Genomic DNA, 14,195 nt, shown 5'->3' with positions numbered 1-14,195 from the left:
GGCTCAATATGCTACTTCAGAGCTGTTGGAGGCCGCTATGACCCTTTAAATCAGAGTTCATAGACACCTCAAGGAGAGATCTACAGTTATTCTGCCCCTGCTTGTTGTCCCTAGATAGAAGGTCCCACAAGTGCATCTTGATGAACCCATGCAGTTGGCGGCGCCTCCCCTCATACTAGGTTGCTTGCGGTTCCCCTTTGGGTGAGTGTATGCTTTTACTGTGTCCTTAAGGCCATGTGCACACGTTGCGTTTTTTCATGCGTTTCCGCAGCGTTTTGAGCAGCAGCGTTTTAATGAAAAATTGCATGTGTTTTGATTTCCAGGCAAAGTCTATGGAAAATAGGGCTTTCTTGTGCGCACGATGCTTTTATAAACGCAGCGTTTTTGGTGTCAAAAAATTTGTCAAAATCTCTGCATTTGAAGAAGCAACATGTCAATTGTTTTTGCCATTTTGGCAGCGTTTTGGTAACATTGAAGTCAATGAGAAATATCAAAACGCATCCTAAAAGAAATTTCTAGCGTTTAACATACTTTTTTGATGCTTAACGCAGGCTTTTTTGACAAAATCAAAGCTTGTTTTTTTGGCATTATAGTGAGGTCAAGAGGTTTCCATTTGCCCTCACATCCATGCCGACTTTAAAAAATGAATTAAACAATACTATTATTTTATTTTGAACATAATTATTAAATCTCAATCATTTTCGGCAAATTATTATTATAGTGTTTGATTTAAAGTTTAATAAAAAAATTTTTCTTCATTTTTTTCCTGTTTAAATGTTCAAACTTTATTTAGTTGTGTATTTGTAATGAAAATGAATCTCAATTTAAGCACTGAAAATGCATGTAAAACACGGCAAAAACGCTATTAAAACGCTTGCGTATTTCCTGCGTTTATGTGGTCAAAACCAAATTTGACGATGACAAATTCTGCCAGAGGATGCATTGATTTTTGCAAGTAACTGAGCGCAATGTGCACACATGGCCTAAGGGTCATTATATTCAGGTTTGTCCATCTGTTTCCAAGCATGTAACATCTGATAAAAAGCAGCATCCCCAGGTCGTGTGGAGAGAGACGACCTAGGTGTGTATATTTCCTCCATTCCTCCTTCTGTCCAGGCAGAGGTGGCTATGGTGTTGCCGCAGATTAAGGGTCTATACCTTACCCATACCACAAGTTAATGCTAGGCCTTGGTGTTCCCCTAGGAGAGGTTGTCGTGGAGAGTGATCGTTCCCACAGAGTGTCCTGTTCTTGAGGGCAAGGATTGGATTGCATGAATGGATGCCTCTGTAGTCGGTCCTTCAAGGGGATCACCTTCTTCTAACAAATGCACGTAGGGTAATATTCAAATTGTCTCTCCAGTAAAGGAGACAAACTCTAGCACAGCGCCACCTATTGGAAGTAGCGATCCTAAAAGTCACAAGTGGATTTTTGACAATCCTTTGCAATATGACTCAGGATATATAAGCCAGATCAGAATCCCAATTTGCAGACACGGTGTTTCGGGGTGCTAAACATTCATGTCCAGACCAGTGTGTGAATGACATAATTTGGTTTGGTGGTTGTGTGATGCCCTAGCCTATCAGGTCATCACAAGGGTGACGTGCAACCTGCCCTTCTGCATGGTACCCGCTCCTCCTTGGTTACGGGTCCTATCCATTTGGTGTTGCTAACAACAGTTATACACAAATCCTGGGGAACACACTGCACCACACCCACCAAACACCCATTGGGCAGCCTGAGGGGAATAGGGCCGACCAGATGGAGGGATGGTAGAAGGAGAGCCAGAAGTGTCAGTTAGTGAGTAGAGATTTGAGGTCCAGCAGTGACAGTGAAAGGTCACGCTGCGGAGCTGGGATCCTGCGCCCGTCTCAGGTGCCAGACGTTGGCCTGGCCAGAAGGATCTGGAACTCCGGTCGCAGGGGGTAGTGGCAAGGGACACGGTACTGCCAAGGAGGACAGTTCGGCGACCTTGTGCTACAACCGGGCAGGGGCCAGGGCACGACAGGGTACGCAGATCCTAGGCTGGGAAGTAGCTTTACACAGCCCAGTAATTCATCCGACAAGAACGGAGTCTTCACGAGCTGTTTTCCACCCGCTCCAGAATCTGGGTACTAGCGCGCAACGAGGGGGATAGGACTTCCCAAAACCGTCCAGAAAATCCCAAGAGTGAACCCTGAAAGCTCACCCTGCTAGCCACGCAGGTGAGTGGGACCAGAGTAATCTTAGGCAAAAGGGATCCACAAAGAGTTAAACACTGTGCCAAGGGACAAGGCTTCAGACCAACCAGCAACGCCAAAAGGGTACTGACTCAGCGTGCTCTAACAACAGCAGCAGGATATTCCAGAAATTTGGTTTACCCGGTGTCTGTGTCAGCGTATCTGGACTGTGTGAGTACGTTGTGCCCCTTTTGCCCCAATGGATCCCCAGCCATTCTTATCCCAGAGCCCCGGGACACCTTCCCCCTGGCCACGGAGGGGTTAACATCTTAAGCTGCCAGCCCATCGCTCCCGGGTGCTCCTCTCCCAAACACAGCAACGGTCGTATCCTGCCTTACCACACACCGTGGGTGGCGTCATGAACACTATTCAATCAACACTAAAAAAAAACTTTTTATTTTGAGAGGCCGTGCGACCCCGCCTCATGTCCGGAGACCCCTCGAGCCACTGCGGATCCGGATCCGAGCAGCCAGTCGGCTGTTGCGGGAGCGTCACAGTTGTCCACTAAGAAAAAAAAAAAAATCAGGTGGCAGTATGCATCTGGGGCTCGGGGTTTTAGGTTTTTCCGTCCGTATAAAGCAGTGGATGTGATTAAACCTACAGCCTTTTGGCTGGAGCCACTCCCAGTATTGAGTAGCCATAACATTTTCCACAGGTCGTCGTTCAGATGTGCTGTGTCTCAGGAGCCTACGTTTCTTCCCAGCTCACCAGTTTGTGTAAATAGTTACCTTGAAGTCCAGATAACAATGGAAGTGAAGAGAAGAGACTTGTGACAACTTCAGATCTGGAGCTTCACATTGCTCAGTGAATTTAAATGTCTTTTGCGTTCTGTTGGTGCAGCAAGGGTTAGTGACATTTTCCTTGTTACTAACTCATGGTTAGTTCACCTCAGGTGCAGCCGGTTTGTGATCACTCCCATTTCCTTTAAGTAGTCATGTGATCCATTACCTGAGGCCGGTCATAGAATTTCATTCTGTTTTTGACCACCGTGGAGGGAGGAATTTCTCTTGGCGCTACTGCTGGTATGCTGCTGGAGCTTAGATGTTGCAGTGCCACATTTTCTAGCCTCATTGTCTGCAGCTTTGGTGTCTGCCTGAAGCAGTGAAGTTTGATTGTATATCCTTTTGTCTTTGTTCCCCTTGCTTGTCCTCCTTCCCCTGTGTGACACTAACATAGTAGTGACATTTAGTGTACTCACCAGCGTTCTCACTATCCAGGGTGAGTGGAGGGACAGTGAGGGACAAGGCACGTGACGACAATGAGGGGAAGAACTCCTTTATGGACATTAGGGAATTCGGGAACCAGACATATGATAGTGTCAGAAAGCGGACCATTCCCAGCTTCCTATCATCAGTGTCCCCCTGTTCTTTAAAAACACAGATGATAACCATGTAAATTTCCATGTTCAAGACAGTCGTTGGTCCGTGCATATCTGTCACACCATGTGTCGGACACTCGCCATTCCGAGTGTGAATATAGTATCTTATATATATATATATATATATATATATATATATATATATATATATATATATATATATATTATATAGCTAGTAGGCTACTCAATTTTCCAATTTCTTTGCTGTCAGAATCGTAAAGAAATAAAAAAATTAAAAATATTAATAGAAAAAACAAAAATTAGAACAGCACCACTACTGCAGGTACTAAGTGCCAAGCCTTACCCCAACCATCCAAAAAGTTGTAATATGTACATCCAGAAAAAAGAGCATAGGCAACACTCCAGGTTTTAAGTGAGAAATATGAACTTTATTGAGCCCAGTGGCAATGTTTCACTTCCTGAGACCCTTTATCAAGCCTGGCATAGCATGACAATAGTATCTTCAAGCGTCTAAATATACACGTAGTAGGCTACTCAATTTTGACATTTCTTTGCTGTCAGAACCATAAAGAAATAAAAAAAAAATAAAAATAAATAAATTATGCCACCTGAAAGCATTAGACACAAATACTTAAGAGGGTCTGGCTGAAATTGAAGAGAAACTATTCCCAGATTTTTGCTATTTAATCTTAGAGCAGCATAATGTACACATTAAGACTCTAATTCCATGGATGTGTCATTTATTAGGCTGTGTGATGTATTTTCAATGCAACCACTGAAATATCAGCAGAAGAAACAGATATTCAAAACTGAACCAAGCTGTCCAGTAAGTGATACATTGCTGGAATAAGGCTCTCTACCCAAACAACATTCTGCTCTCAGATTCCATAGCAGAATCCCGCTGCTTGATTCCCTTTAAAGCGCAACAATCACCAGGATTTTTCTATATAACCTAAGCCAGTGCTATACTGGCACTATCATGCTGATTCTATACATACCTTTACTGGTTAGATTGGATGTATAGTTTTTGAAATACGGGCAAGTAAGATTACAGCGATGTACAGCTTATTGATTGGCAGCAGCTAATATGTAGGTGGGGTTTTGCCATCTATTTCTGCCCCTGTCTGCTGCATGGCCTCTTTAGATGTTAAGGCCCTGTCACACACAGAGATAAATCTTTGGCAGATCTGTGGTTGCAGTGAAATCATGGACATATTGTTCCATTTGTACACAGCCACAAACCTGGCACTGATTGTCCACAATTTCACTGCAACCACAGATCTGCCGCAGATTTATCTGTGTGTGACAGGGCCTATAGACTGTATGGGCTGCTTTTCTAACACACCCCTATCACTTGACAGGAATGACACATACCTGTAAGGAGCCCATACAGTCTAGCATCTAGCAAGGCCAGGCAGCAGACAGAGGCAGGAGTAGGTAGCAAAACCCCACCCACATATTAGCTCTTCGGCAGCTGCTGCCAATCAAAAAGCTGTACATTTCTGTAACTTCATTTGCCTGTATTTCAAAAACTATAAATCCAATCTGACAACTAAAGGTATGCATAAAATCAGCATGATCGTGTCAGTATAGGACTGGCTTTACTGTATATAGGAAAATCCTGGTGATTGGTTCACATTAAGATAAAAAGAACAGTGATATTAGGTAACACTGTACTGTGACAGACATCATAGTGATGTATGTGTTCTATTAAAACATACTGTCATGATGACTCGGATCACGGGGACCCTAAGCTGTCCCTCAAGGTAGGGGAACCTATGCTATCCCTATTCTCAGGAATAACCCTAATGGTGGGGATGCCTGAGTCTCCTTCCAGGCCCTGCTCAGGAGCAGTCTTGATCCGATTCCCCCTCCCCCCTGGGAGGGACGGAACAGAAGTGTAATGAAGTCACAGATATAGAAAGACAAGGGAAACTAAATGTCTGTCACACAGCATGCATACACAAAGGTAAAAATCATAAGAGATTCGGAAGTTAACACAAGAGTTGGAAGGAAGCTACAAAACAACAGGGGTAAACTTCCACAACCACAGCAAACCACAGAGCACAATTTTCACCAGGGAATTTGAAACATCACAACACACAGACCAACAGAGAAACTATAGCTGGCATGGGTAGAAGATTTCATCCAGCTTAAAATATATGATATTAAAGGTTCCTTTAATCACATGTGGTGGGGAAGCCAAACAAGCAGACTAGCAGAGAATAATTCCCGCTAGCCTGCCTATTTACCAGCACACAGCAGGTCAATGCCAGAGTCTGCCCATGTTGAGCCCAGACACCATAGAAACCATTGTGCCAAGTTTCAGAATCTGCAATGTGAACAGAGCACAAAAACAACATGACAGTTGGCGAAGTTTGTTTAAAACTGTGTGAAATATACTTTTTGGTGGCTAACTGACTGTTTTTAGGGCTACTTTATATGTGTAGCCTCATAACTTTACCTCTCATACACCATGGCAGACGTAAGATCCCTTTCACCCAGCACCAGTTATCCTGCTTTGCGCTGATGAATGGTAAACACCCCAAAACACATATTTGCAAATAGAGTTGCTGGTTTGGCTTCTTACCATTATTCATCCAGAATTTGATTTCACCAATCACTCCTGATAAAACTATATTTAAACTGCTGAAAATTCCAGTGCTGAACTCTTCCTTCACTTCTCACAATATATCTACTCATTATTACCTATATCATATACAGTGCCTGCAACATCTGATCTTCTCAATTTTCTTACAGATTATGCTAGGAATATTGTGCAATTTGATATGACTTCCTAGTTATCAAATATGTCACTTCATATACCTATGCCCTGTATACCAATAGACTTATTCAGCCTGATTGTATGCTTTAAAATCACCTAATATATCTCTCATCAGACAGATAATGTTAATGTCCAATGGTTGGACACAATACAATGATATTAATTTCACATTGAAGTAATTGTCATGTAGGATCTCCACCAAATTACTTTTTACCCACTGTGGACATTTTACGTTTATAACTATGAATAGGATCACAGAGTTTTCATGTTAGAAAGTTGTGTGTTCATTTTTTATATATATATACCGTACTTCTTAGTATACATTTCATAAAGATACCCCTGAAAAAGGCAATAGCCGAAACATTGTCATCTTTTTGCTGGTGCATAAAGTAAAAATAATTTACTCTTGCAAAACTATTTAAGTCTTTAGAATGGTGTCACTTTTGGGTATTTTCTGTCACAGGCCCCCCCAAAGTCACTTCAAATGTGATGTGGTCCCAAAAAATGTTTTTTTTTTTAATTTTGCTGGAAAAATGAGAAATTGCTGATAAACGTAACCCTTCCAACTTCCTAACAAAAAACTGATGATCCAAAAATAGTGGTGATATAAAGTATACATATGGGAAATATTCAATATCAACTATATTGTGTGGTATAACTATCTGGCTTAAGGGCCTAAAAATAAAAAGTTTGAAAATTGTGACAACTTTACCAAATTTTTGATAGTTCAAAATTCATGAAAGCAAAAAATGTGCTTTGCTTTCAAAAATAAGGAAATATCAAAGTGACCCTAAACTTTTGAACTGTAGTGTACCTAGTGGAACAGAGTGCATATAGTGTGTCGACCACCACACACATAGTGCTGTAGAGCACATTTTACATAGAGTTCCCAATTATCCATCTGTTGGACAGAATCAGATAGATTAGACTTTCATTAACTGCCCAAAAGGTGGTTTGGACATTGAAAATCTATTAACTACAAATATGGTATGGTTATACTAACTGCACATATAACCATTACTGTGTTCATGATTGTGGATATTACCCACTTAATGTATGTTTATCAGTGTAAGTTTTTATTTTATTTTTTTATTTCATGGACGTACCCTATCGATTTTTTTTCCTAAAATCTTTATAAAAAGCCATTGTATAAGCATCCAAACAACAAAGTTACCTTTACTATGAGCAAGTGATATGGGCATAAACAATATTATAGAAGTAATTTCTATTATATCTACACTTCATAAATCTTTGAGATATTAAATTAGTAAAATATCAGATATAATAGAGATTATAGTAATTCTAAATATATAAATTGGGAAAAACATGAAAAGAAATTATCATCTCTAAGAGATATGTTATCAAATTGTGGTACAGGTACATTAGCATGAAGTACTTGGTAAAACAACTGATCACACAAGTGAAGAAATCAGTTCATACAGTATGTCTGGTAACGAATTCCCTGCCCGGAAATGTACAACTTTTACACTTAACCGTAAAGGTCCAGTCACACTAAGCAACTTACCAGCGATCCCAACAACGATAGGGATCGCTGGTAAGTTGCTAGGAGGTTGCTGGTGAGATGTCACACTGCGACGCTCCAGCGATCCCACCAGCAACCTGACCTGGCAGGGATCGCTGGAGCGTCGCTACACGAGTTGCTGGTGAGCTCACCAGCAACCAGTGACAAGCCCCCAGCGCCGCGTGAAAGATGCTGCGCTTGGTAACTAAGGTAAATATCGGGTAACCAACCCGATATTTACCTTGGTTACCACCGCACGGAGCTACACGTGCAGAGAGCAGGGAGCAGCGCACACTGAGCGCTGGCTCCCTGCTCTCCTAGTTACAGCACACATCGGGTTAATTACCCGATGTGTGCTGCAGCTACATGTGCACAGAGCAGGGAGCAGCACACAATGCTAAGCGCTGGCTCCTTGCTCTCCTAGTTACAGCACACATCGGGTTAATTAACCCGATGTGTGCTGCAGCTACATGTGCACAGAGCAGGAGCCGGCAGCACAGGCAGTGAGAGCGGCGGAGGCTGGTATCAAAGGTAAATATCGGGTAACCAAGGACAGGGCTTCTTGGTTACCCGATGTTTACATTGGTTACCAGCCTCCGCAGACGCCGGCTCCTGCTGCCTGCACATTTAGTTGTTGCTCTGTCGCTGTCACACACAGCGATCTGTGCTTCACAGCGGGACAGCAACAACTAAAAAATGGCCCAGGACATTCAGCAACAACCAACGACCTCACAGCAGGGGCCAGGTTGTTGCTGGATGTCACACACAGCAACATCGCTAGCAACGTCACAAAAGTTGTTCGTTAGCAGCGATGTTGCTAGCGATGTTGCTTAGTGTGACGGGGCCTTTAGGCTTGACCGGAGTTATGAATTCAAGACAAAAGAAAAAAGTTGGCAAAAACATCCCAGGATCAGGAATCTTTCAGGTAGAAAAACTATATTAACACAAATGCTATCACTCCGAGAGTCTTTTGGGACACAATCTGAAATTGTAGAAAAAAATATGGAATTTTCAGTTTGCTTCATCAATCTTGTTGTAGCAATGGCTCCCTTTCTTGAACTGTACTGTTAGTTTCCAAGGAACTGGACCTATCGAAAACAATATTGTTTACATTTATTAGCATTTATAGAGCTGACAATAGCCATTTACGAACTTGAATTTGTCCAATGGCTATCTGCTCTAAATCTGTATGTTATGTCATATTATTAAAACAGAAGTAGGTGAACAGTTGAGTTAACCCTACACATAATCAGTGGGATCTGCTGTAATTTATGCCCACATCATACCACTGATAACATTAGGTTGATGGGCTCCTGAAAACAGATGTACAGGCTTAAAAGGTGTTGTACACTAATAGGAGAACCATTTCTGATTCTCCATGTTTCCCAAAGGTAAAATAAAAAGAACTTCTACTCACCTCTTTCGGTGACAGTTCCAGAGATGCTGAAGGTCACATAATCTGACATCATGCGAGCCCTGTATCTAATAAACGCCGGCTTCTCTCTCCCCACCTTTGGACACAGTAGCAATCAACAGATAGAGAGCGTCATTCGCAGTGCTCACTTCCTGTTAATTCATTTGTCCGAAGGCAGGGAGACAGAAGCCGGCCCTCATTGGATCAGGGGTTCATGTGACATCACCATGTCATGTGAGCCACACCGCTGGACCCGAGCCGGCTGTGGAGGTGAGCATAGACTTTTTTATTTTACCTGGGGGAAACATGTGGAATCCGAAGGGGTTGTCCTTGTAGAGGAGAACCCCTTTAAGGGTATATCCAGGGGCTAAACATTAAGAGGCAGGTAGTTCTACCTACATGCCTGTGGTGCTGTTCTATGTCAGCAGAGAGGTTAGTTGCTTCTACTGATTTCATGTCAACAAAACGGCAGCTTCTCATCCGCTCTGCTCTGTAGACAGGGCAGGACAGCCAACGTTGTGCTGATTGAGAGCCAGTTCATCCAGTTAGGCAGCAGAGAGCCAGCTGTCAGTTAGCATGACGTCAGCCCCGTCCTGTCTACAAAGCAGAGCAGAAGAGACATCTGGAACACCAACTGCAGGTGAGGTCACATATAGGTTAGGAAGGAGAGTAACTCCGGCACACTGTTATATCTCCCAATTGTAAGTCAAAAAGTTAAACGTCTGATTTTTCTCGATATGGTATAAATATCGGTGCTGAGGATGCCATCGGTGCCTTTTATGACCACACAGTCTAAGAAGTTAATTGTGTCAGTATCATATTGGATGGTGAATGATAGACCCGGGAGACAAGTATTGATCTTTTTGTGAAATGAGATGAGGGTAGAGATGTCACCGTCCCACATCATGAAGACGTCGTCGATGTAACGACGCCAGAGAAGAGCATGTTGAATAATGAGGGGATGAGAATGGATGAATCTGTCTTCAAAAACGTCATAAAAATATTAGCGTACGGGGGCGCGACATTGGATCCCATCGCGGTCCCCCTGCATTGTACATAGAACTGGTCCTGAAACAGGAAAAAATTCTGTTCAAGAACAATTCTCAACATGTCAAGACAAAAGGTTCTGTTGTCACTTGGTAGGTTGGTATATTGTTGTAGAAACCAATTGACGGCCTGTACACCCTCATCGTGTTGGATGCTGGTGTACAGGCTGTTGACATCTAGTGTCACTAGTAAGGCAGTAAGGTGAATACGATGTAGATCACCCAAAATCTCCAGAAAATGTGTTGTGTCCTTGATATGAGATGGTGTGAGGATTTTCTCAATGGTTTTCGATACTGGTGAAAGAATGGAATCAGTAGAAGCTACTATTGGTCTTCCCGGTGGGCGGGTCAGATGTTTGTGAATCTTGGGAAGAGTATAATTTTCCCCCCACACACACACAATCATGTGGTTACCAGAAGAACCTAGACGTAGGACTGCCCATAACAGCACCGTCCTCGCTTGTATGTCGGGAGTTCCACATATTTAGGTGAGCCCCATTACCCCATATTGTCTAGATCACTTTAATACATATATTTACCACAGCACTTTCGCTTTCACCCCGTTACACCACACCCTGGTGTCTCACAGAAGCCCTTTCTACCTAGTTAACGTCTAACAATTTTGTTCTTCTCCTCTGTCAATATGTCGCAACATTTTGTAATAGGTTATGATGTATATGATTACTGATGCATGCAAAATGGTTGTATACTGATTCATTTTTCTTATGTTCTTGTGTTGATTTTGTAAAAATATTCAGTCAGTCTGTCCGACCAGATGAAGGCCGCGACGAAGGCCGAAACGTTTTTAGGCAAACCTTCTGCAACTGTATCATTTCCTCTTTTTTTTTTTATTGAAGAAAAACGAGAAAAATCAGACGTTTAACTTTTTGACTTACAATTGGGAGATATAACAGTGTGCCGGAGTTACTCTCCTTCTATTACGTATTATTTCTCCTGAGCACCTGTGATAGGTGACGCTAGGTCCATTACCGTTCTTTACATATAGGTTAGGGACCCCAAAATTAGAGATTACCTTGATGTTTGGTTTTGGGGCTCCTTTGCATTGATCAATACAATGGTTAAATATCTCTCATTCCTATTATTCATAGCAGTTATGCAGATACCATTTTCATGGTTTTCACTTTTTTCAGATAGTCCATTGTATTTTTTAGTCTAGCATTCCCATAGCAGTTCTGCTTTTCATTATTCCCCTATACATTGTGACTGGTGTGCAACTCTTTATCCTATTGTTTAGTTGTATATTTTTGAGTCTTGCACCCTGTTCACACCATTAATGTTCCAGACGTCCATTCTTTAATTAGTATGCATTTTCTGTCAGATAACCCTGCCCCACCCATAGCCATGTGCCTTATTTCACATATATAGCTTGGTCCTTTGCTTCCCATACAGAGCAAGTTTTTTAACTGCAGGTGAGGTCACATATAGGTTAGGGACCCTAAAAATAGAGATTACCTTGGCGTTTGGTGTTCGGGCTCCTTTGCATTGATCAATACAATGGCTAAATATCTCTCATTCCTATTATTCATAGCAATTATGCAGATACCATTTTCATGTTTTTCACTTTTTTCAGATAGTCCATTGTATTTTTCAGTCTAGCATTCCCATAGCAGTTCTGCTTTTCATTAGTCCCCTATACATTGTGACTAGTGTGCAACTCTTTATCCTATTGTTTACATGCTGTCATATGACCCAGAAGTTGCCACGCTGCTATTGTACTGTATCACACTGTACTGGAGTGCGTCGGATCCAGCAATCCGGCGAAAAGCCGGATATGTGAAAAAGCCCTAATAGTGTCACTAAACTGTATAACTATTGTTTAATACAGAAACACGCTGATATGAAAACACGGATAATGCATATGCCATAAAAATCGTTATACCATGAAGATGACAACACTATTCAATTGTCTAATTACTGTCAATTTCATTACATTCTCTGCAAAACGCCTTTTACGCCAAATCAAATATATTTTTTTGCCCACAGATCGGTTTGAGTCCTTTGTTACAATGCTTGAAGGGAACCAAACATCAGGATTTTCATGTATAAGGTGCAGCCAGTGCAGTACTGGCACTATCAGGCACAGTGTGTACATACCATTAGGGTGGAGCTCGGGTGTTTAGTCAGTGAAATCAAACTTTATAAAGTTTGAAAATTTGTGCACTTTTTGATTGACGTGTGCACCTCTCGCCTAATGTCCGGGCGTGTTATGGACGTTTATCTCCGTCCCCCCACCCCCTGTTCCTCCCTCTCACTAGCCGTATGTAAATTTCTCTCTTCAGAAACATGGCGCCGGGGTTGGCGCCTGCGCATAGCGCTTATCCCCAGCGCCATGTTTCTGAAGCCCGCTGTACTTAGTATTTTGCAGGAGAGGGTGGCGCATGCGCCCTCGTTTCTTCAGATCCCGTTGTGACCGCGGGAGCGCGTGTGGTCACAACAGGACTGCAGAACAGCTGATGAGAGGACGCGATTAGCTGCAGCTAATCGCGTCCTCTCATCAGCTGTTCTGCAGTCCTGTTGTGACCACGGGCGCTCCCGCGGTCACAACGGGATCTGAAGAAGCGAGGGCGCATGCGCCGCTTTCTCCTGCAAAATACTAAGTACAGCGGGCTTCAGAAACATGGCGCCGGAGATAAGCGCTATGCGCAGGCGCCAACCCCGGCGCCATGTTTCTGAAGAGAGAAATTTACATAGGGCTAGTGAAAGAGAGGAACAGGGGGCGGGCGGGGCGGTGATAAACGTCCATAACACGCCCGTACATTAGGAGAGAGGTGCACACGTCAATCAAAAAGTGCACGAATTTTCAAACTTTATAAAGTTGGATTTCACTGACTAAACACCCGAGCTCCACCCTAATGGTATGTACAGCCTGTGCCTGATAGTGCCAGTACTGCACTGGCTGCAGCTTATACACGAAAATCCTGATGTTTGGTTCCCTTTAATATTCCCAACCTATATTCAATAATAAGCATGAATCCACAATATAGAGATTTGATTATTATGTCCTTATTATGTCTGGGTGTGCTGCTATGAGAAAAGACATCACAGGCACAATCATTAGAAACCAAAAAAAAAAGGGCTGAATGTACCACACGAAAAAGTTTACATAATGAACTCGTGAAGAAACAAGGAGTACTGCTCTTTATATAGATGCTTATATTATACTCTGAAAGTCTCACCTTCTTTTGGTTTTATGGGCTTCCCAGGCGTAAAAAATTACATTCAGAATAAACTGCAAAAGGATAAAATTGTAAATATTAAAACCAACATTTCTATCAAATAATGGTGCTACAAAACTCTGTAACTTACAGCTAGTAGAGGAAATAGTCCTTGAAATGCAGCTGCCCACTTAAAGTTGAACTTTTCATTCAGAAATCCACCAAGAGTTGGTCCTACAAATGATCTGAAAATATATATAAAGAAAATTTGGTTGAATGGAAAATAAAAATATATATATACAGTATATTAAATCTCTTCAGAACCTATGATGTACTCCATATGTCATGGTTGAGAAGGGGTTACCGACCTATGACACACGGGGTATGTTATGGCTTTTATGCGCCACCATGACTGCAGTGAAGGTGATCGCAAGAAGGTGCCTGCTTCTGACAGCAGGGCACTGGGACTCATTGCCACAGGGGGTTTCACGGGTCCCAGCAACTATGATCACTGTGATTCAGCCAATCACAGCAATTTCAACATTTCAGGGACTGAAACTGCCTTAAACATTGAAGTACGGCTATGATCGATGCTATAACAGCACCAATCATAGGCTGGAGCCTGGCAACTCCGGCGTCACCAGCTACAACACTGATTGGAGCAATCATATTACTAAATAGAATCGCACCAATCAG

At 42.4% G+C, this 14,195-nt stretch overlaps 2 protein-coding genes across 2 annotated transcripts in view; one reads left to right on the top strand and one right to left on the bottom strand.

Annotated features, from left to right (window-relative positions):
* The window catches only part of RPS12 (ribosomal protein S12), a 338,406-nt gene that overhangs the window by 95,567 nt on the left and 228,644 nt on the right, over nt 1-14,195 (top strand). The window lies entirely within an intron of this gene.
* Nucleotides 8,240-14,195, bottom strand: part of SLC18B1 (solute carrier family 18 member B1) — a 144,729-nt gene continuing 138,773 nt past the window's right edge. Inside the window, exons 12-14 of the mRNA XM_075338262.1 lie at nt 13,651-13,744; nt 13,521-13,573; nt 8,240-8,951 (exon numbers count right to left, since the gene is read on the bottom strand). Coding sequence (XP_075194377.1) covers nt 8,888-8,951; nt 13,521-13,573; nt 13,651-13,744 — 211 coding nt within the window. The 3' untranslated portion in view covers nt 8,240-8,887. The remainder of the gene's footprint in view (nt 8,952-13,520; nt 13,574-13,650; nt 13,745-14,195) is intronic.

Source organism: Anomaloglossus baeobatrachus, chromosome 3 (genome assembly GCF_048569485.1).
Source record: "Anomaloglossus baeobatrachus isolate aAnoBae1 chromosome 3, aAnoBae1.hap1, whole genome shotgun sequence".
Classification (NCBI taxonomy): domain Eukaryota; kingdom Metazoa; phylum Chordata; class Amphibia; order Anura; family Aromobatidae; genus Anomaloglossus; species Anomaloglossus baeobatrachus.
The sequence above is the reverse complement of the archived record's forward strand: the minus strand, read 5'-3'. Positions and strand labels throughout refer to the sequence as shown.